Source organism: Vombatus ursinus, unplaced genomic scaffold, assembly GCF_900497805.2.
Source record: "Vombatus ursinus unplaced genomic scaffold, bare-nosed wombat genome assembly UNPS02014863.1, whole genome shotgun sequence".
NCBI lineage: Eukaryota > Metazoa > Chordata > Mammalia > Diprotodontia > Vombatidae > Vombatus > Vombatus ursinus.
In genome coordinates, this window is record NW_020954641.1 from 12629710 (window position 1) to 12654137 (window position 24428).

Sequence of the window (24428 nt, forward strand, 5' to 3'; positions counted from 1 at the left end):
GGACCTATCATGTAATGCCATCTATTATAACTCTCTGTGTTGGTGTCTACTAGTCAACAAGCTCCCTGAGGGCAGGACCCAGGTCAGATCTAAACTTTGGCTTTCTCTCCATTCCCAGTACAGTTCTCCGCACTTAGTATATGCTTATCAAATGTTTGCTATGTTGTATTTGGTTGCTGAATATTGAATGAAGGATAAAGATAAATTCTATTTTTGTATAAACCATATTTTTAATGGATTTTATATTTGTTCCTTTCCCATAGATGAGTTTAAGAGCTTTCCCAGCATTTAAGTTTGGGGGTACTGTTGCTTTTATTTTGCCCCGCAAAAGTGATGGTTATCTTTAATACAATTTATTTTCCCATTTGAATTTAAATAAGATCCTTTGAGGCATTTGAGCAAATAAGGAGACCTATCAGCATATTTACCCACCCATCTTTACCCAGAGAATATCCATAGGTACAATATTTTCTTCTTATTTAGTACTCTTCATTAGATGATCTAAGAGCTCTTCAGGGATATTAATTAAGCTTTATAGAAACCTCTCTGACACATCCGCTTGCACACATAGATCTGTTGGACATACAGATATTAATGTTTTGCAAAAGTGTGCCATTTACATGTGTTTGGAGCCCATCCACACACCCTATTGACTAGGCACAGAACAGTTCCATACATTCCTGTCTTCAGAAAATGCCATTAAGCAAGGCAACCGTCATTTAGCATCAACACATAAATATTGCCATGACACTTAATACACACTCAAGCAGACTCTGAAGCCTCTTCGCAGCAAAACAAGTTCCGAATGAAGCACCATCTAAAGGCAGTGCATCATTCCCTTGAAAGGCTCATGGTTTCTTAAATACTGGGTTTCTTAGGGCCCCAGGCAAAGCTTTTTAAAAATGCAAGTGTTAAGGCAAACTGTCACGCATGTTGCCTTAAGTACCAGAATAGCTTGTCACTGCCATCTTGGAAGTCTTGACGAAGATGCAGTTGGACATGCAGAAGCACAGTAATTGAGAGCTGCCTGACAGGAAGGTAGCATGTTAGACTAAAAGGCAGGTGCCAGCCTGTAGGCATCGTGTTCCGTCATGGCATTAAACAAAACTTAAAGGAAAAGCTGTGTGGGAGGCAGCAGTTGAAAAGAACCTCAAGCAAGCGGAGAAACGAAGGCATTAGACTTCAATAACTGCATTTACCTAATATTAAGTGTGTGGTATCACTGTGCAGAGAGTAATTGGGTATTTTACTGAAAAGCAACATCTCTATTTATGTGTGAGAGGAGGTGGGGGAAGAAGGTGAAGATGGGAGATGTAGAACAGGGCAGAAGAACCGGTGAGGGCACTGTCACCCTGTTACTGAAATGTTTATAAGAAGAAGAATACAAATAGTTCACATTCATGTAGCAGCTTATGCCTTACAAAGTGCTATTATTACAATCGTCCAATGGGTGGTTGGTAATAATGGGAACAGTTCATGTTTCTATAGCGTTTTAAGGCACGCAAAACACTCTCCTCAGCTAAGGGGCATAATGGTTAGAGAGCTGGGCCTGGAGTCTGGAAGACCTCAGCTACTGCTGCAAATTACTTAACCTCTGTCTGCCTCAGTTTCCTCAATTACAAAATGAAGATGATAATATTGTCCATCTCCCAGGGTTGTTATGGGAATCAAATGAGATAAAGTTTATAACGCACTTAGCACAGTGCCTGGCTCACAGTAAGTTCTTAATAAATGCTTGTGCCATGTATAAACTATATTGGATTACTTACTGTCTCAGGGAAGGGAGGGAAGGATAGAATTTGGAACTCAAAACTTAAAAAAAATCTAAAAATTGTTTTAACATGTAATTGGGGAAAAATAAAATATTATATAATAACAAACAAAACAAAACAAAAAATCATAATTGCTCATGCCCTTTCTTCCTGCCTTACGACAACTATTCATATTAGTGTGTTCTAGTTGGCAAGCTCCTTGAATGTAGGGACCAGATCAGATCTAAACTTTGGAATTCTCCCAGTCGCTAGCACAGTGTTTTGTACTTAGTAGATAATTTATTCGAGGTTTGCTATACCACATTTGGTTGTTGAATGCTGAATAAAGGTTAAAGAGAACCACATTTTCATAGATAACTATGTTTTAAAATAGATTTTACATTTATTCCTTTTCTATAGAGGAGCTTAAGAGCTTCTTAGCATTTGAGTTTGGGGATATTGTTGCTTTCATTTTACCCCATGAAAATGATGATTATCTGAAACATTATTGTTTCCCTTTTTATAGATGAGGAAATGGAGACTCAAATTAATGACTTCAGCAGTGTCGAATGGCTAGTGAATGACAGAACAGAGACTTGTACCTAATTATCCTGACACTAAGACCCCCACCACACAGACAGCAGCACCTCATCATTCAGAGAGATGAAACTATTAAGGCTACTTTATGGAAAACATTTTAAATTATAAAGCATTATGTTAAAGGTGATATCACCATTATTATGCCACAGGATGGCCATTTTTCATGGGACACACTCTAAAAGGGAGTCACCACACTATGTTAGACAGGAAAGAGATGAAGCTTAGAATACAGAAGCTCTAGGTTCAAATCCTACCTCTGCCACTTACTAGTTGTTTAATCATTGGCAAGTCTCTTAACCTCTTAAAGCATCAGTTTCCTCAGCTATAAAATGGGTATAATACCTGTAGTTACTTCCTCACAGAGCTGCTGTGGGGTCCAGATGATAAAATGTAAAGAAAATGCTATATATACAAATGTCTTTTAGTACTGAGGTTACCTGCAGGGTGCTTTTGACTGTCAGTTTTTGAGCAATGTCTACTAAAGCCCATGGATATGGCTGATCAGGGGACTGGAGAGCAGGACACAAAAAAAATAAACTTTTGAGTACAAAAGCATCAGAAAAAGTAATTAAGCCTTGGTTTGTCTGAAGGTTTTAGGTATAATCCTTGAGTTCTCCATGAAAGGGAATTCATTTCTCAATGGGTTTTCAAGTCATTGCTTACAATGTTCTCTCCCGACAGCTATACCAATAGGACCAATGCACTTGTCATTTCTCTTGGGGACTCAGGGCCCTTTACTAAGTTACCACAGAGATCCTCATAATGTTCTTGTTAGGAAGACAGAGACAGAGGTAGGTGGGTAGTGATAAGTCATTTCCCAGATGGAAAAAAAAAATAAACAGAGGCAGTAAGAGGCTGGATGACTTGAATGACTCAAGACATTCCCAGAATAATTGAGAATAAAAAGAAAGACGAGTGTTGTATCCATTAGAAAACACTGAGTCAGTTTTTCCCTGGTAACTAAGTCACTCTCATATTAAGTCAGGCATGTAGGCATGATATTAATGCCTCTGGGATGTCAGGGTACCACTTGGTGTATTAGTCTGTGCTGAAAACACACACACACACATATACACAACTCCCCTCTTAATAATGCCTCTGAGTGGCTAAAATCAGGGACTGAAACAAAAATGAGAGCTATTGGCTAAAGCCTATTAAAGATATCAGGTCAATGAAAGAGGTCAGCCAGAGAGAACACAGCATTTTAAGTAAATTGCCCAGCTATTCCTGTGATGTGTAATCTAATGCTTGACTTTCAAATCTCTCCCTTTTCCAGGCTTAAGCAAGTAGAGACAGATTTTTTTTTTTGCTAGGGGAATAAGAGACAGAAACAAAGGCATTTTGACAATGACCAAAATCAAGATCCGTTGCCCCTACTGTGCATCTTATTTTGACCAAACTCGATGATGTTTGCACAGACTTTATATTAAATGTCTCTTCTAATGCACTAGTCAAAACTGAGGGTCAAATCCAGAAGAGGACTATAAGGTTATTTTTATCCCTGAATTTCTCTTCATCATTTAATCTGAATTCTGTTTAACTCTTCTCAGATAGAGAGAGAAAATATGTGTGGAACATTTTGAAAAGAATACGCACATGCAAAGAGAAAGGCAGTGTGGTAAAGTGGATAGGGAGCTTGCCTTAGAGTCAGGAAGAACTGGGTACAAAGCTCACCACTGATACATAGGAGCTGTGTGAGCACAGGCTATACTTCTAACTTTCTGAGCGTTAGGCAATTCTGTAAGACTCTCAGAAAACAATGTAATACTGTGAAAGGAGTGATAAGTTTGGAATCAGAGAACCTGGGTTTGAAACCCAGCTCTGACATTTTACAATATGTGTGACTTTGGGCAAGTCATTTAACTTTTCTGGGCTTCATATTACTCACTAAAAAAGAGGAGGGCTTATTTTAAATAGCTTCTAAAGTCTCTTCTGGTTCAAAATCTATGATCTTATAAGTTGTAGTGGAACTGACAATCTGCATGAGTGAAGGAAATTTCTATAGCAGACAAAAACCAAGCCAAAACAAACACATAAAAGGGTGTCACACATAGACAGAATCATCTATAATAAACACCTTCTAATATTATAATAATGACATCTAGATTAAAATTCTGGTTAAGTACAAATTTATGTGTATTATTTTCACTATTGGGCTGAGCAAGATGCCAACTGAGCCATGTAAAACAACACAGGACCTCAAATCTGATATCAGGGCACTGCATAATTTCAGCTATCTCTCCTCTCTAACCAGATCTATTTCTACCCTTACATAACCCTCATTTATGGTCCATTATGCTGTTGAATGATAACTGCAACAAGGTTTCCATAACAAAGATGACAAATGCATCCCAGAGAGTGATATTAATGTACATTGTGGAGTTCATGGTTTGCCCAGCATGGTCTTATTTTTTAAAATTCTCAAAAGAGTTTCAACCTTTTAAAGGCAAAATGACTTCTCCAGCCACATCCAGACGATCTCACATCTAAATGATCTGAGTTAGCTTTCCCATCATGGGCCCTCATAAAGAGCACTGGTTAGTACGACAATAAATGAACGTGTTTTAATTAGAAAATGTGGATTCCCAGCACTTTTGCAAGAAGGAGATGATGGTTTCAGACAGACATCAGGAGACTAATAAAAGTTAAGATGCATTAAGCAGCAACAGTGAACCCAAAGGTAAATTAGTGGGATATCTGGAGAGGCAAACCAGAGACCAAGACATCAGCTAGCAATGTTAGCCATTGATGTTCAAGGAGCCTTCTTCTCCCCTTCATGCTGGGAGGGCATTAGTTGTACACTGTCCCAGGGACCCAGATGTGTCTCAATCACCCTGTTCCCTGCAATTCTTCCCTCTGGTGAGGACTGTGCATGCATGACTAGAAGAAGAAATTGCTGCAACCAGGCAACAGTCTGTTCGCTGGCTCTACAGAGAGAAGGGGAAAGATTTGTCAGCCTAGCTGTATTTTCCTGCCTTCTCTCAAGTTCTCCCTAAGCTCAGCAGCTAAATAAGATCAGCCTCCTTGCTGTGCCTCGGGAAGGCTCCCTATAGCTACTGCCCTAAGTTGAGTCATATAGGAAGCTTTAGCTAAATAAAGTATATGGAGGAAAGGGAGATATCCCCATGCTCACATTAGGACAGCTCTTTAGGTACCCTTATTGTATGGTCCAATGTAGGGTGGTAGGGGTGGGCTTGATAAAAACTCAAAAAGATATTCCCAATAGTCACAGACTTTAGGTTTATGTAGACTACTCGTGGAGTATGTCTTTGAGAGAAAGTAAGCTTCCTGAGGTAAAGGATTATTCCATTTGTCTCTGTATTCCCAATGCCTCAGTCAGTGCTTAGCACAAAGGCACTTAATAAATATTTATTGAATTGGGTTAAACAGTTTTCTTATCAGTAAAATGAGGGGATTAGATTAGATGGCCTATGAAGCCCCTACTAGTTCTAAATCTATGTCCTTGTGTTCTTATTTAAAAAAAAGTTTGTCATTATAGTATCACTGGTGTTGTAAAATGTGACTGCCACATATTCTGTTATATACTTGGCAACTTAAACAGCACAATAGAAAATGTAATTAATTGTTCCTTTAAAGAAATAAGGACCACAAAGTTCAAATGTTCATGGGAGAACATGGTGGGATTTATTATTTCCCAAAACAGTTATTCTGAGTAATTACTGATACTATAAAATAATGATAATCATGGAAAGAATTCTTCTAACATACAATTTTGAGGGTGTGATTGTTTTCCTTCAGAACTGTCCTGACCTTTAAAAATTATTATTCTGAAGCATCTGCTCACATAATATTCCCAATTCTCTGCCCTCCCCTCCCATGAACTGCTAAGGAGTAGTTTCTCAAAAATTCTGAACACTAACAATGCTTTAGGAGTCAGACTAGTGGGTTTCAAAACCAGTGCATCTTTGAGTATTCGAGATCCTTGCTCACAAGGGCACAGGACACAGAGACTAATAAATCAAAGGAGTTTTCAAAGCAACTACATACCCTACTTACTCTGCCTGGAAGAACTATGAACACCTTATCTAGTTCCAGTTTAAAAAAAAAAAAGAAAAGGATCTTCGAAGCCAGAATTAGAAAGAAAAAGGAAAAAAAAAACTCTACCAACTCATCAAGTCTATCCCTGTCTGAGCCAGATAAAATATCCACAGGGATGACTTAAGAGAATGCCCCAAGGGAATAACACTTGATATTAGCAGAAAGGGCAAAAGAACCAGCCACAGACTGAAATTTTCAGCTCATTTCAACTGTGAATTTAACCTGTCTTCATATTTGCATAAGCTTAGGGGCAAAAGTACATATATGCAACGAAAGACCACTAGGTGGCCACCATTGGTAATTCTGTCTCTGTAGTGTGGGCTGAAAAGAGCCACAGTGCTTCATTTCAGACATCCTTCTAGCCCGAGGCTTTCTTGCAGTACTTTGCAAGAAAGAAGCCCACGTCCCCAAAGTCTTGATAAAATTGCCAGGTTTTTAATTTTACATAGGGAACCAATTGTTAAAAAGTAGATGATTCTCCTGCAATTCCTTCACATGGACCTTCCATTCTCATTCCATTCAAGTGAAAACTAGAATAGTCTAAACAAGTAAAACTACTTGTTTTGCTTTAGTTCATCTCATAATTCATGTATGTACTCTTATAATTTATTTTCTCATTAAGAGATCTGAGTGTATTTAACATTTACAGCTACAAGTTGCAATGCAAAAGTATGGCACTGAACCAGGCCCCTGCATTCTTGACAACTAACAAAAAATATACTAATATTCTACATGTCAAAGATGACGTGAAACACTTGGCACAGATCCTAAGCTTTTCTTCCCACCTGCACTATCCCTCCCTCCAGTCAGCCTACTGTCCCCAACCTCACCTCACCACAGACCCTTCTATTGCCTCAACAAAGAGGAAAGACAGAGACCCCTGTGTTTTCAATGGCCAGCATGCCTATTGAGCAGCTTCGATATTGAGATTAATAAGCTGCCAACTTTCAAGGAAGACTAAGAAAACTGCAAAATTAAAGTGCATTGCAACGTGAAACACTGGTGGCCAGGCGGGATCACAGTGTCAGCAAAGCAAGGTAAAGCTATAAAATAAGGCTGAGCTTGAAAGGATAAACAAAAGGTCTCATTAATTTCCATGCTGCCCCTGATAAGGATTTAGAGGTGGCATAATGTTTTGAAAAATGAAGAGGGAGGGCAAATCCAGCCTGTTAATTTGAAAAGTTATCCAATGGATTTGGTCCTATTGGTATAAAATCTACTTAAGCTTCACTGGAAATCAACAGATGAAAAAAATAAAGTAAATAACACGAACTAAACTGGTTACCTTGGTTTAATATTCTCAAGATCAAGCTTGTCATTGATTCTGTCAGAAAATTAATCCTTAGGTAGAAAAATCAATTGGCGAACATGTTAGGAATAGTCTTAGCGCACAGCACAGTGAGGACGTTCTCAACAGTCATGTGGCCTTGCTGTGAAAACTTTATTTACTGAATGCATTGCCTCTGAACTACAGCCTAATGGGTATTCCCTACCACTGAAGAACTCGGGGAGTGAACTGACCTACCCCCTTCATTTCAATGGTGCAGAAGTATATTTTCTGAAATTCTGTAGCCAAACACAGATCTATCTAGATAGATCTACAATAACAGAGGGGATTGGATTAGATGACTTCTGAGATCCCTTTGAGTGCTAGATCTATGCTCTAATTTTTTAATAAGTTTGTCATTGTTGCATTATCGGTGTGTGAAATGCACAATACATAAGATCCAAGTTATTTGGCTGAACATATTTACATAATACTATCTGTGATATAATAAGTGTAATATAATAATATATAATGTGACATGATATAACATTATTATTGTGCATTTTTATGTATATATATTACATCTATCTGTAATTGCCAAGTTATTTATCAGCCTATTTTTCATGCAAATGTTTGCTGTATGAATGAATGAAGACTAACTAGTCATTAGATTAAGAATAAAAGTCCATCTGGCACAGTGGATACAACATTGGACTTTGAAGTCAGAAAGATTTAAGTTCAAATTACCAACCACTGGACTCTTGTCAAGCCACTTAACTTCTCTCTGCCTCAGTTTCCAAATTGATAAAATGGGGCTAATAAGAACTGTAGCTCTTACCTCAGGGTTATTGTGAGGATCAACTGAGATAATATAGGTATAAAAGTGCTTTACAAACCTTAAAGCACTGTAAGAATGTCAATTATTGTAATTATTAGTAGCAGCACAGCAACAGGCAATCCCAATCTCCATTTTTATACCAATTGGCTTCGACTTTTGACTAATGAAACACCCGCTGAAATGAAAGGATGTCTACAAATCATGCAGTTGAAAAGAATACCTCTTAGTTCTACCAGGCCAATTTGTTCTTATAACTCGAACACCTTCTGTACAATATTATGTAGGGAATTAAAATCCTATTTAAATGAACCAACACACATTCCACCGTACTTCCCTGCTTCAGCAGGGAAATCTCAATATTTACCAGTCCTGAGCAGCAAGCAGACCATGGATGACAACTACTAAAGATTTCCTTTATAAACAACCATACTCATGGTTTTGACAAAGGCTGCATCAAGCCTCTACCCAATACAAGCCTGGAAATGTCCTCCCGCCCCAGATATTACTAAGAGTGCCATGACATCACCCTTTTTGAAGGCTTGCCAATTTTTGATATCTGCTTTCACCACTGAGATAGACTTTTCTATGAGGGTCTGATTCTCATTAGATTTACCAAAGTTTTCATAGTGCCATTTTAAAATGTAGGATTGTAGAGTTCTTCAGAGAATGCTGTGGAATAATTGTTTTGCTTATGATAATTATTGAAGAGTCATCTTTGTAAATCACCTTTGTGTGATTTACACAAACTAACTTTGGACTTGAAAAAAAATGGAAGGAACATCGTTACAAGCTGCTCGTGTATATGCAGAATGACAACTAAGGTGTGTGGGGGTGGGAAGGGATGAGGGTGGGGACGGCAAACTGAGCTTGACCTCAAGGCGCTGACATTTAGAGGTGTTGACAACACTTGCAGTCCCATTCAGGAGTCAGATGCAACCTATCTTAAAGCCTAGTTTGGGAGAATAATTAATTAAAGTTAGAAGCTACAAGTTGGCACAAGAGCTTCCTCCACATAGCACTTATATCCCAGGTGGGCTCTTCACTGTATCTCCCTAATCCCTCCTGTAGCAGCTGTCTTCATAGCAACAACCTTGAGGCAAAAGCCAATATCCTAAGAACTTCACTGGCTGATATTTTGGGGCCACTCCCCCATATTTTAGAAGATATTATTCCTTACCCTACAGCGTTTTCCTGTCCCTCTGCAGGCCCCTCCCTAGCAACTGAATTTGTCTTTAAAAAATCGACTGGGGGCTCCTCTCATGACATAGGCTAGTTGTGTTTTATGGTGCCCGGCCTGTGTATCACGCAAGTTATGCTTCTCTCTATATAAAATGTGGCAGCTAGATGGCACAGTGGATAGAGTGATGGGCCTGGAGTCAGGAAGACTCATCTTCCCGAGTTTAAATCTGGCCTCAGATACTTCTTAGCTGTGTGACCCTAGGCAAGTCACTTAACCCTGTTCACCTCAGTTTCCTCATCTGTAAGGTGAGCTGGAGAAGGAACTGGCAAACCACTCCAGTGTCTTTGATAAGAAAACCCCAAATGGGGTCACAAAGAATCTGACACAACTGAAAAACAACAGAACAACAACAACATGAAGTAGTAGTTGTTGTTCCTGAAGAGGAAGAGACAAAATAGGAGAAAGGCTCACAAAAGAATATTGACGCTAGGGAAAAGATGATCCTTTCTCAGCCCAAATACTAATTTCACAGAAAAGTTCAGAGAGAGGCTCACTTTGGCAAGAAGAGAATCAATAGAGCACAGAAAGAAAATTGTTGGATTTGGAATCAAAGGACCTGGATTCAAATCATGAGGCTCTTACTATATGCATGACTTTGAACAAGTCGTTTCTATCTGGGACTCAATTTCCTCCTATGTAAAATGAAGATGTCAAAGTATATGTCTTCTGAGAGACCTCACAACTATAAGTCTCTGCCCCTAAGAAATATGGAAGTGATGCTTTTGTAAGAAAGAGAGGTTTGCTGCAAGATATGGGCTACCCCAGACTACTTTTAAAAAGGAAAGACAATTTCTAAAGACAATTTCTAAAATTGACCCAAAACAAAGGTCAATAATAGCATTCCTGATCCTCAATAGAGTAATGAATGGGCAACGTGATAAAGGGCAATATGAAAGTGGTACTACTAGTGGATTTTATTTTTTGTTGCTTTTTTTAAATGGGAATATTTGTGAAGGGGTAAAGGCAAAAGAAAAATTTTCATGTTAAATTAGAAAACACAGCACAATGTTTAAACTTAAATTCTATTTTTGTTCCCTTTGTCTTCACTTTACATTGATTTGTTATTTGGTTGTTTATCTTTTGTGAAAATAAATGAGCTGGGTGGGCTACAAAACATTACAAACAAGGGATTAGGAAGGAGATCAGGAGCAAAAGCTATGAAGGAAACAAGGGATAATTGATAAATGGCCCATGTGCCCTATTGCTATACTCATGCTGTCAAAAAAAAAAAAAGAAGGGAAGGAAGCTCCCAGCATGTTGTGAGGATTCCCTCCTGCAGTGGCAAAGTAATGTCTAGACATGGGTGAGAGTCACACATAAGGGCTGGCATAGGATGGGTGGTTCTCTGTATTGGTGAAAGGAAAGCCCACATCAATGAGTCCCCAGAGCCACTGGAGCATATTTGAAAACTGTCTAAATAACAATGTGATGGCACCAATTTTCTTAATGCCCAGTCCAATCTGTACTGCTTTGCTTTATCTGCTACCCTAACCAGCAGCATAGACTTACTATGGTTCATAGCTAATGTGAAAGGAGGATAAATTGTAGAGAAAACTCAGCAAGCTCCTTGAAAATTGTTCAAATCCACAAATAGTCAAGCAAGCAAGCAAATAACAAGTATATATAAAGTGACTACTATGTGCTAGGCTCTTGGATACAAAGGCAAAAGAGAAGCAGTCTTTTCCCTCAAGGAGTTTATATTCTAACGGGAGAGGCAACATGCAGACAAGGATAAATGTTGGAAGGGAGGGCACTAAGAGATAAGGGAAGAAGGAAAGGCCTTATGGAGAAGGTGGCGTTGGAGCTGAGTCTTGAAGGAAAAGTCAGATTCCAAGAGGTGAAAGTGAGGTAAAAGAGCATGTAAGGCATGGGTGATAGCCAATGAGAAGGCACACAGACTAGAGGTGGTATGCCATGTCTGAGAAACATGAAGGAAGGCAGTACAGCAGGGCCAGAGAGCTTGTAAATGGAAGAACCGTGCAAGAAAGCTGGAAAAGAGGTAGGAGGGGGCCAGGTGTTAAAGAGCTTAAAGTACCCAACAAGGGAGTTTAGATTTGATCCTAGAGGTAATTAGAGGCCATGGGAGTTTACTGAATAAATGCTGATGTGGTCAGATCTGTAATTTAGAAAAATGACTTTGGCAGTTGTGTGGAGGGTGGACTGGAGTGGGGAGTGATCTGAGGAAAGCAGACTAGTAGGAGACATATCCAGGAGTCAAAGAGAGAAGTGATAAGGGGCTTGAACTAGAGTGCTACTAGAGTTATGTCAGTGGAGGAGGGGTTGATCTGAGAGCTATTGAGGGGATGGAAGTGACAAGATGTTGGCAATTGCTTGGCTATCATGGGTGAGTGACAATTAGGAATCAAAGGATGACATCAGGTTGTGCACATTGGTTGCTAGAATGATGGTGGTACTCTTGACAGAAACAAGTAAGGTAGAAAGAGGAATGAATTTTTGGGGAAAGATATTGAGCTCTGTTTTAGACATATTGAATTTGAGATACCTAGGGCATCAACCAGTTCAAAATATCTAGTGGGTAGCTGGTGATAAGGCATTAGATCTCAGAAGAGACAGTGGTTGAATAAAGAGATCTGGAAGTCATCAATTGAACCCATGGGAACTGCTAAGGTAACCGAGTGATTGAATACATAAAGAAACGGTAGGAGGGTGCAGGACAGAGCCTTGGGAGTATACCCAAACTTAAGAAGCAGGTAAGAGCAGAACTAGGAAGGAATAGTATCAGGTCAAACAAGAAAGGAAAAACTATGCAGGAGTAGAGGTGGACAACCATATCAATGCTTCAAAAAGGTCAAGAAAGATCAAGACTGAGAAAAGACCCTATAGTGATGGAATCCTCATAAGGTAAATGGAGGGGAAAAGAAATCTTCCATTAGCCTAAATGAAAACATGTTAGACTTGACTTAGAGTTTCCAGAAACAGTATATAGTTTGTTCATCATCCCAGCTGGATCTCAGATCTTCTATCATGCTGAAATACCCATGCTAATTTTTGGTGGTAAGAATTCTTATAAATTTCTGTTGAACTTTCAAAACCAGTAGTGAAATGGTTACAATCATCAGTCTCCAAGATCATCTATCTAGTCTCAGGATGGTCTTATTTGGCATGACAAGTAATAGTGACAAGTCCATTAATAATGAACAATCACCTAATACAATGATCAGCTCTGGTCATTATACCATCTTTCTCTGTCTCTGCCTGTCTGTTTCTCTCTGCCCACTTACTAGGAAGGTTACAGACAAAAAAAAATAGAAAAAAAAAGAGGAAGATCCTACTGCTCATTTTTCAGGATCAGCTTATACAAAAGACAGAAAAAATGCTGCCATAGTGTGGGGTATCTGCCCTAAGGGAAGGGATACTATGAATACTAGTTTATCTAAGGGTCTGTGCTGTGTCTGTAACATTCAGGACAATAAAGGTGGGAGGGGGGAGTTGAGGATTATTCATTGAACATGTATTTCACCAGCATTCTTAGTTCATGAACCAACTGAATCAGAGTGAAATGGTTGAAATGGGGTACAGTAGAAAGAATAGAGGTTTGGAAATCATAGGACCTGGGTTCAAATCCTGCCGCTGTCCACTACTGTCTATGCAACTTTAGGCAAATCACATAAACTCGCTGGTCTTCAATTTATTCATCTGTAAAATGTGAGGGATGGACACAGTTTCTGAGGTCCCTTCCAGTTCTATATTCCTATGCCTATAATTCTATATCCAACAACTTCTGCATTATAAGGTCTCCAAGTTCATGCATTCCATTCACCTACATAGTTTTTCCCATCTTCAGTAACATCTCTGGTAATTACTCTCTAAATAACAGACTCTCATCCCAAGCCTCATCCTTAAAAACACAACATCCTTTGGCTAGCCACCTATGCCAACCCATAAGAATATGTAGTGAAAAGGAAATACCTTAAAATCAGGATCTAAAACCATTATCAACCACAAAACCCCAAAGATTTCACAAATGAGCCTGTGGACCAAACTACAATAGGAAAAGTATTCTAGTTTCCAGCTTAATAGTTAAAGAGTAGATTACTAGAAAAGTGGGTTACTTTTCAACGTGTAGGGGGAGAAGACAATGCAAAATAATAGGTATATATACACACACAACTTTAAGAAAGTTCTTTTGTACTTTCGTTCTTTTAGAAAGTTTTTTGTACTTTGACAACTCAGATTGCAAGTATTATAGAAAAGTTCTGTTTCTGACAGTTAAAAATAAATCTTTTAATGTCTAGGACATCTACTTTGCACAAACTACACTAAATATTATACATATTGTACACAATACTTCACAGAAAGGTACTTAATAAATGCTTACTGAACTGAATTGGCTTTTTACTTCAGATTCTGAGACAAATAACATACCTGAGAAGGAAAGGCATGTCAAACAGCTAGCAGAATTAAAGCTCATGTAAGTGATGAGAACAGAAAGCATATAACCCATTTATATGATACCCACACAGTACATTATTGAAATTTTCAAGCAAAGTTTTAAAGTTTTAAATTGTCCACAGGTTTTATGAGGACTCTGTACATGTCTTGCCTCCTGGTCCCTCAGAACAAATAAACACTGGGAGGAGGGCCAGCAAAACTTTCTAAAGCCTAAAAGGATCTGGGGAGGAGGAACTAAGATGGTTCAACTTCTATGCCATCACCGATGGACCTAATCTCAGACCATTCAGCATACTCACTTGAAGTGGAGGCTGAAAGTGAACAAGCAATAAAAGTGTCCAAACAACCCATAAAGCATATTTTGGAAACTCTTCCCTCTCACCTAAGTGCTGCACCTTTTCTGCCTGTTTGTTTTTATACATTATTGTTTGCCCCATAGGCATCAAGCTGTTAGTGTGTACAGGAGGGATTAAAGTGAAACTGCATGTTGGATGAAATATAAATTAAAATTATTCTTCTGTCAATCTCAAATCAGGGATTGTTTCTCAAGGTCTCCCCAAACACTTAATTTCAAATGAGTCTTCATTTATTACTTCACAAAAGGCCAAATGCATAATTTATCAGTAGCTTTCAGTCAATATACCCTTATAAGCAAGTTTCCCATGAGCCTTTGAGTAAAAATATGTTATGCTAATTCTATTAGTTGGGTACACAAGAGCTGTCTAGAAGAGTAAACAAGCATTAAAAGGAGACACATGTGAACAAAGAAATGTCTATCCACCCATCATCCAGGGTCAAATTAGTAAGGGGAAAAGTTAGCGTCAGGAGACAAGCTTGGTAGCACATCTTTATTCAAAGATTACACATTGACAAAACCTCCTTATCCTCCTTAGTTCTTTGCATATGTATGTGAGCATGAGGGGGCCAGGTGTGATGAACACATGGGACAGTTGTATTAGCTAGAAGTGTATAATGGTCACATACCTGGTTTCCAGTGGCACGTTGCTATTGAGCACCCAGCTGTCCTGAAGCTGGACAGATTCGGGAGTGGTGGCCAAGTCATTTGGAGCAGGAGCTGGGGCATGAATCTGGCTCCGTCGATTGGTCAGTGAGTTCCTATTGAGGGAGTTGGCAGAAGAATGGTGATGGGACAGGGTGTGGTTGTGGGGAGGTGGAAGAGGTGGCCTCAGAGTTGACTGGCTGTGGTGGTTTGGTGGGCCTGTGGAAAGAGGAGGAGATAAAAAAAAAAAACTTCAGTAATGGTGGAATAGTCTCAGAAACTCTTGTAGTAACTCTTCCACGCCTCATTATTTTTCTGGCAAAATGAGATAACTGACTTTAAATCTCTATTTTGATAATGACTGAGTACAGTAAAATAGGGCTGAGATTACAAAAAACATAGCAAATAAATTAAGAATAAATGATATGCTTTAATCTACATTAATCTGCAGGCTCTGAGTGAAGAACAATTAGATGTTACATTAGGAAAACTGTGCTGATGTGGACTTCTCAGTGGAATTACCTAAATGCTTTTTAAACAACAAGAAAAAGTAATGGAATACGACAGTGAAAGGAGATAGCAGAGTAGAATTCACCATTTGGAGCTTGATGGATTTGTGTCCGTAAAGAAGAGAAAAAGAAGAATGAATTAAGTGAATTAAGTACAACATGGATGTTCTATAAGATGTTTAATTCTTCCAACAGTAGAAATGTCCACAACTGTCTTGCATCTTATGCTCAACAGGAGCTCTCTTATCAATAAAATCACAGGTCCAGTAAACACACAAAACAAACAAAACTAATAGAAAGAATTTGGTATTCTCTAGTCAGCCATCATTAAAGCAATCTTCTGGAGAAACTCTGGATTGATTAGAACAGTGCTTACTCAGTACACAGTAAGTGCTTAATAAATCCCTATTGATTGACTCACTCAATTTATGACTACCACTACTTCTGTCTTCCAAAGGAAAAATAAAAGTCAGAAAAAAGTTCTCAACCCTATCTCTACATCTGTGGAGGCAATACAGTGATGAATTACCCATTTCCCAAAATAAAAGTCTGCCAAGAGGAACTGTCTCTTTGTAGCATGAGAAACATATTCATATAACTCACGACAGTTTACAAAGCACCTTCCTAAAGAAAGACCTAATGCAAGCACAAGAAATATCATCTATTAACAAATATTATATCCCCCCAGTGCTGATGAACAAACAGAAACTCAAAGAGGATGAGGGACTAGTTCAAGGTCACACAAGCTCCTCATACTCAGTAAGGAGCAGAACTGTGATTTCAACCTGGTTATTCCGATTCCATTTCTCATTTGCTATTCCACACTGCCTAATCTAACAACTGTAAGAATGAACCTACAAGTCCGTAAGATGCAATATTTTAAAATTAATGGAAGTGAAAGTAGTTGGGTATGCAACTTAAAGCCTATAATTTTGTTTTAATGGGCACTGAAACAGGACTTTAATTTGTGTCCTTTGAGAAAGTTTATTTTTTGAAGCTTTAAGTCAGAGCTGGCAGCTCACCAGGTGTCTGCCTGTGCCTTGTCATTTTGCCCCTGCCAACTTTTAAAATCCTCAGCCCCTGCTGTCTTGGCTTTAAGGAGATGGCTGAAGTCATTTAAACAAGCAATTTGACACAAATTTCAACTACTTGTCTCCTTATGTGGCCAGACTATCTCCAAAAGGTGTAATCTACATTCTATGGTTCCTTGTCCACAGAAACATGCTTAGGAAAACAAGATGTATCAAGGATATACTGGCTTTGGAAAAGAAAATGAATAATAATAATAACCACACAAAAAGGAATTAAAACCTGGGAGAATTGCTTTATCCAAGTGTGCATTTCTAAGCTGCAATTATCTTCTGGATTTTTTTTTCCTTCCCAAAAAGCAAAGAGAAAAATAGCCATGGTCATTTTTATAGATTACAAGTGCATCTTCAAGGTACTTTTTACATGATGTGCAGTCAGGTAATGTGATAATGTCCAAAGAACACGGGACTTGGAGGTCAACACTGTGGGTTTTGAGTCTTGGCCCCACAATTTACTATCTGGGTGACCTGGGTAAGTCAACATAGATACTTCTCTCTAAGTATCTCTCCAAGGTCCCCTTCAGCTCTCACATTCTACATTATGTGACTCTTCGATATATTTTATTTTGCTGCCATATTCTCCTGAGCAAAAATGCTATTAACCGGTTACTATTCATCTGTCTGATATTAGTGGAAAAAAATGTGGAGGTGGGCATAGAATTATGTAATAATAGCCAACTTCCTAGATGCTGTTCAAGCCCTTAGACACAATAAGCTCATTCTCATGCCTCTTTCCCCTTCCCCCACCAGGTAGGATCATTATCGCCACTGGTTAAGTAGTAATGAGACTTGCCTTAGGGCAAATGAGCTGAGTCAGTCACTAGACTGAGAATTCCTTCTTCTCTTCCAAGCAGTAATTTTCTATCTATGCCTTAATCTTCAGACCACACACTCACCTACTATACAAAGGGACAATGTAGGAGATTTTATTTATTCTATAGATATTAGAATCCTAAGATCTGTGTTTCTACTTTGCCCAGTGTGGATGTTTCATTGCCTGCTCCACATTTTTAACTGTCCCTCTGTTTCTTGCTGAAAGGCTTTCTTATGGGCATCCTCACAGTGATGAGCATTCTATGATGGTGTACATACTATGAAATGGGAATATGGCCCTTGGTATTATGTGGTAGAGACAGAGTTGAAGTCAGATTCCTTCCATGAATCATGTGTTTGTCAATGATAAAATAAAAAAGGTGTTCAAGGTGTTTGGCAGGCCAAGGGGATAATGGGGGAGGTGAAAAAAGAAAAAGAGTAGGAGGAGATGAAACAATACTTATTTCTACTCATTATATTCTCCTGTAAGCAACATGCCATTTCCTCTGTACACACCCCTCCTCACCCATTCTACTCCAACAAAGGGAAAGGTGAAGGTGGGAAGGGGAAGGGACAGTCATGAGAGGGAGAAGGAAAAGGATAGGAGAAAAAGTAGAGAAAGACAACTGGTAAGTAAGAAGACTTCTTTGGTGAAGAATGGACATGGGATGTCACTGGAGTAGGGACTTTCTACTGGGGCAACTAGGTGGTACAGCGGCTAGAGCGTTAGACTGGAGTCAGGTCTAAATGTGGCGTCAGACACTTACCAGCTGTGCAAACTTGGGCAAATCACATCATCATCTCCCTCACCATCAGTTTTCTCATCTATGAAGTAGGGATAATTTAAAAAAAAATACTACCTCCCAGGATTGTTGAGAGGATAAAATGAGATAATTGTAAAGCACTTTGCAAATCTTTTGAAGCACTAAATAAAAGCTAGCTATTATTGTTATTATTATCTCAATTAGGAAATCCTATCTACTATTGTGGATATGTACCTGCTCTAAAACTGGACATTGAAAAATTAAGTTACTTGTCCAGAGTCACAGAATGGGTATTTATAAGAGGCAGTCCTTGAATTCAGGTCTTCCTGACTCCAAGGCTGGTTCCTCGTCCAGGGAATTAGCTACCAGCCTCCAGTTACGTACAGGTACTTTACTATTCTATCTTTTCTATCTCTACTCCTATGGGGTTTCCAGAATGGAAGAGTTTTGTTGCCTAGTACTCTTTAGGAGATGGGTGGATTTCTTTAGACCCTATGAAGAACAAGTTACTATGATGTTAATTAAAACTCTGTAAACAATGTGCGTGTGTGTGTGTGGGGGGGGAGGGCCTCATCTTAAGGAAATCTGGTTTTTAAAAAGAAAAAACAGCTTTTGATCAGTAATTTCATCAGTTTGGAGAAGTCCTCATGATCCACTTTTGCAGATCCATAGCTTCAGGGAAACTCACTCGGGCACTGAGAAGTTTAAGTCACTTGCTCACCATCACACAGCCAGCATGTCAAGGGTATAACTTGAATTTTGACTGTGAGATTGGCCCTTTTATTACTGATTTTTTCTCTCTACAAAAATATTAGCTTAAAAACATAAAAATTCAGGATAGAATTAATCATGTTACCTAAGGATTTACATTACTTTACATAAGGATTTGGGGCAGCAAGGTAGCACAGTGTGGGCCTGGAGTCAGGAAGACTCATCTGTCTGAATTAAAATCTGGCCTCAGACACTCACTAGCTACATGACCCCGAGTAAGTCAGTTAACCATTTCTGCCTCAGTTTCCTTATCTGTAAAATGAGCTGGAAAAGGGAATGGCAAAGCACTCCAGTAACTTATCAAGAAACCCCATATGGGGTCATGAAGAGTTGGACATGACTGAAACAAAAGAACATAAGGGTTCAGAACAGTTACTTTAGTACTTAGTGATCTCCTTTGAGACATTTATTTTATAGATCACTGACCAATTGGTAGAGAAATTTAGAAAAAAGAATGGGAGGGAGTTAAACAAAAAGAGAAATCACCCTAAATACCACTTAAAAAGGAGAAGGCCAGAGGGTTGATCAGCCAGGTTTTGTCCCAGGTGCTGCTATCTGGAGGGTATCGCTTCTCTACTGTGGTCTTGAGCCTTCTGTCTATGCCTCAAAAATCCTCCACTGACTTGTGCTCCTTCAGGGGTTGGGGATACGGGGAGACAGAGAGTGGTGAGGAGGAGCACAGGGAGGTAGCAAAAGAACCACTGTCAGATGGCTATGGTAATCTTCATGCTAAGCTACCCTGCTCTACCCTAGGCCTCCAACCTGGAACGTTGGCTCTTGCCCTGGATACCTGGTCTGTTGATTAGTGAGAGCTCTCCATATCTAGCCTGACCCAGAATGCAGTTCTCCAGCCATCACCATGCTTGAATGAAGATGCTTCAACACCTTCCCTACCCTTCTACTTTTAGCACTAGGATCAATAATCATATCAACACTGTCATTCTGGAAAAGAACATGCTAATCAAATTTTCTCCAATTCTACTTACCATAACCATGGCATTTCACACCAAAGTACTCCTTTCTAAACCCTCTTCCTATATATGTGTTGTTTTCTCTCATTTCTCCCATAAGCTTCTTGAAGGCAAGGACTCTCTTGATTTTTTGTATTTGAATCCTCAATGATTGACACATACAATAAAGGTTCTTCCTTTGATTCTCTCAGTTCAAGGTAGCTAAGTAGGGGTTTGGGGTAAGCTAACTACTCTTCCAATAACTGTACCCTTAATCTGACCATCTTTCCTGGGGTCCACTTGCCTTCCATCACTTCTGAATCCTTTCTCCTGATACTTTTCCCAACTCTTTCATTCCTATTCAACTCAACCACAGTAATTACTATTCTCCTCTGTCCTCTTTTTCCATTCTCACCTGGAATTCTCCTCAGAGTTAACAAATTCCTCTTCATCCTAGACTTCTTTGTCTCCCATTCTTTCCATCTTCTGGTGCTCACTGAAACCTATCTTTCCCCTGAAGACATCATATCTCTTGGTACCTGCCCTAGGGCTTGCTATTTTTATCCTCTCACACCCCTTGAGACACAAGAGAAGGAGGAGGAGTTGGCATGATCTTTGCTTTCCACTGACCCTTTCAGATACTGCTTCAACCAACGTCATTCAACATTGTCAGTGTCTCCATTCTGTCCAGAACCCTGTGACTTTCATCTATGGACCTCCAGGTGATTCCCCACCAATAAGTCAGACCTTACTCCCAGTCTTCTCCACCCCAGTGCCTTCGAACACCTTGGTCTCTGAGTTCTTCCTCCTCTCAGTGATTTCTATCTCCAATCTGCCTCAACCAAGCACATAGATAGCAAAACCTTAGACTTGGTCCACCACCTCCCCACTCCTTCTCAGCTGCATTTGCCTCAGGTACCAGAATTCCTATTTATGGCTCCAGTGGAAACAATTCTTGGACTGGGAGTCAGAAAAACTGAGTTCTAGTGTTGGCTCTGTTAACACCTCATTGTTTGACCCTGGGCAAGCCACAACCTCTCTAGTCTTTTCTGTAAAGGGGAGATAATGATACTTGTCATCACCTCATATAGTCATGAATAATCAAATGAGAGAATGCTCATAAAGCTGCTTCTAAAAGTATAGAGTGCTGCACAGATACAAGTTTCTAAAGAAACCAAAGTATATGGACCACCCTGCCTTGTAGGTAACTGATGCCTGAACTCTATAGCAAATTAGAAGGCAAATGGCTCTGCTTGATTAAGAGGGATAATCTTTTCCCTTTAAGTTCCACAAATTTACTGAATTTAATTAATGTACTTGTAATTAATGTTTCTTATTTTACATAAATATGAAATCACCTAATAATGCAGTTTAACTATGAACAGCTATGTAACAAATGGTTACACGGTGTCGAGCCTCAATAATTATGCTATTAGAGGCAACTGTCATTAAACGCTCGGCACTGACCTATTTTAGTGTACCTGATTTACCAGTGTGCAGAGAAACAGCATTTTAATTTTAAGTAGTGTGTATATATAGTACAGAGAGGCTAGGAGGAATGGCTTGTTTCAAGGTCTCCACTAAAGGTTAGGAAGGCCCAGTTGCTGCTATTACAAAATGGAAGTGTATTCAAGAAAGGTATATTTTCTGTATTTCTGTACATTTTAGGATCAAGAGCTGGAAGAATGGTTACTTTTCATTTTATTATAGAATATGGGATATTCTCTGCTTTGGTATTATTTAACACGTGGCAGCTTCAACATGCTAGAAGATGAGACAGTGAGTACAAGAAATTTTGTTTTGAATAGGTATGCTGGCAATTCAGAGAAGCAAATATGACTGATTAGTCAACAGCTGGTTCTACCTCACAAACATGAACTTACCCTTCTATGCCTTTGGTCAGGATACTTTTTAGGTCGGGAACGCCCACCCTCCCTTACCCTTTTTTTTTTCACCTTTCGGATTCCTACTCATATTCTAAAGCCTTAATTTCAAAGCCATCTCTTCTAGTAACTTTTCCTTGATATTCTCAGTTGCTAACAAGCTTTCCCTTCAGATCCAATATAAAATTCTTCTTGACAGTTGTTAGCAACAAGATATGGGCATGATTAATGCACACAGAGCACAAGGACCTCAGCTGAAGCCATTCACTAGAGATGAACATCAAGAACTCATACTTAGATCTAGCTGGAATCTCATCTATTTCTATACCACTTTCAATGCTGGTACACCATGGTTATGCTGGCTAAACTCTTCTGAGGGTTTCATTTCACATGTGAGAGTGAGGAAATGAATGACAGGCAAGGTTTCAGGAAGTTCATAGTAGTTCACTTCTGGGATTTTTCTCTACTTTCCTTCCTTGCACTTTGTGTGACTCGGGCTACTGTATTTCTGGGAACACAGCTATTCAGGAATTTGTGTATCATATATTTCACTGGAGGCCTTGTGTGATTTTCTGTTCCTCTGGGAGTTAGGACATAAGAGTACATGGTGGGAATGAGAGCGGGGTTGAATAATACTGACGTATATAGAAGATTCAGCCTCCAAGTCATATTTCTGACCCTTCACCCTTGGAGTTCAATCTCCTATCACTGGGCAATACTGCCCAGTTTCATGGTAAATTGTGATAGTGAACTCAATAATTAATTTTTCACATATTGTTGTGTAGGTGTCTTAATCTCCTACTAGACTATAAACTCAAGGAGAGAAGGGGCCATGTCATCTAAACTCTGCCTTTCTTCCAGCTCTAACACTGTTCTGTAGAGTGCAAGCTCTTAGTAAAATGATTGTTATATTTAATAGATCGTTTTAAAAAACATATTTGAACTACTCTCTGTTCATTGGGTAATAAATAATACCTGCTTTGAAGCCTCAATACTAGTGGTCTTGGAAAGTCCAATTTGGAGCATTGTTTATTTGGGAAATTATCGTCTGTGCTGATTATGCTGAAGAAGTTTAAACACGAAGAGAAAACATCAAATGCTCAAGTCTTAAATAGCTTATGAAGGAAGAATTTTTCTTAGGGCTAAGGAAATGGGTAAGTAATGAATCACCATTATTGTTAACTTGTCCCTAAACAAGCAAGTAGGGTAGAGATTCTAGTTTGGGCCAACTTTTGCCAAGGCTTAATAGGCTTAATTGCATTGTTTTATTCTCTAACCATTTTTCCCATTGATTAATAACTCTGATAAAAATGTACATAAGAAAAAAAATAGTCAGGACATGTCTTCCTGCCTGGTACAACAGGTACTGTTATATACTGCCTGGTATCTCCTCTTGGAGATGGATCCAGTTACTTTTGCACCTTGTTAAAAATCAAAATCCTTCCAAATCCAATAAATTAACCACAAACTCTCTGCCTTCTTCTGCAGGACCACCCCCAAGAAAACAAGCTGTCTCTTGAGGATGTTGTTGGCAAATATTAAAAATTGCATCAGGACACCCACTTAAAATTTCACTCTGCAATGTAAACCAAGGACGTTAGACGGAGAGCTGGGAAGAGGAAGAAAGTCGTATGTCCAGCAAGGCATAGGAGTAAGAAAACTTAGGTTCTGATACCCTGGTTCAGATATCCTGAGATAATAATTTACCCTTTCTGAAGCTCATTTCCTCATCCATAAAATATGGGAATAATAATACTTGCACCACTTACCTCATATGATTTGTTGTGAGAAAATCATTTTGTAAACCATAAACTGCTATAAAAATGTGAGCTATTATTCTTAGAGAGCAGCAAAGGTGGGGGTGGAGAAGATGCACAGTGTAGAGGAGCTCCAGAGTAATAGATGTGATTACAGCATGGTGCAGTGGGAGCAATAATTCTCAGTGGAGAGTTTTGGTCCCTATTGCCCAATATAAGCTATCCAGAAACTGTCCAGGAAATCAGGGCCTCCCCAGAAGGGCTTTCTGCCCTGCTGAAGTCCTCTTTATTCTGGCCAGACACAATGACCTCTGGATGTGCACCTTCAGTGACCGTGCCTCCCCACCCTGGAGGACTGAATTCACTTGGTTTTACCAATCTTGCCTGCATCTGACGTATACTGATTGGTGAGGGAGTGAATTAGTCATCATTGTAATTCATTCTATCCAGCTGACTCCAGGCTCTGCTTCATATATAGCCACCCACCAGGACACCAGGAGGGCATATACCCAGAGTCTGCTTCTTTTCTTCTCCCCTCTCCCTCCCACCTCTTGCTTTTACTCTGGAAACAGTCATCAGATCAGTGCCACAATTGCCAGGAAAAGGGGGTGACAATGAACTGTCCTGTGACTCTGCTTATGACTCCTATAACTGCTCAAGCCAAATCAGCCTTCCCTGGTCCCCATTCCTCTATAAGTGCTCTATCCCCTTATTCTAATGTAAAC

General features: G+C 39.3%; 1 protein-coding gene across 8 annotated transcripts in view; it reads right to left on the reverse strand.

The window, feature by feature from the left end:
- The window catches only part of TENM2 (teneurin transmembrane protein 2), a 392109-nt gene that overhangs the window by 264445 nt on the left and 103236 nt on the right, over positions 1–24428 (reverse strand). For all 8 annotated transcript variants that reach the window (XM_027841747.1, XM_027841746.1, XM_027841748.1 and 5 more), the window contains exon 3: positions 15153–15387. In XM_027841747.1, coding sequence (XP_027697548.1) covers positions 15153–15387 — 235 coding nt within the window. The remainder of the gene's footprint in view (positions 1–15152; positions 15388–24428) is intronic.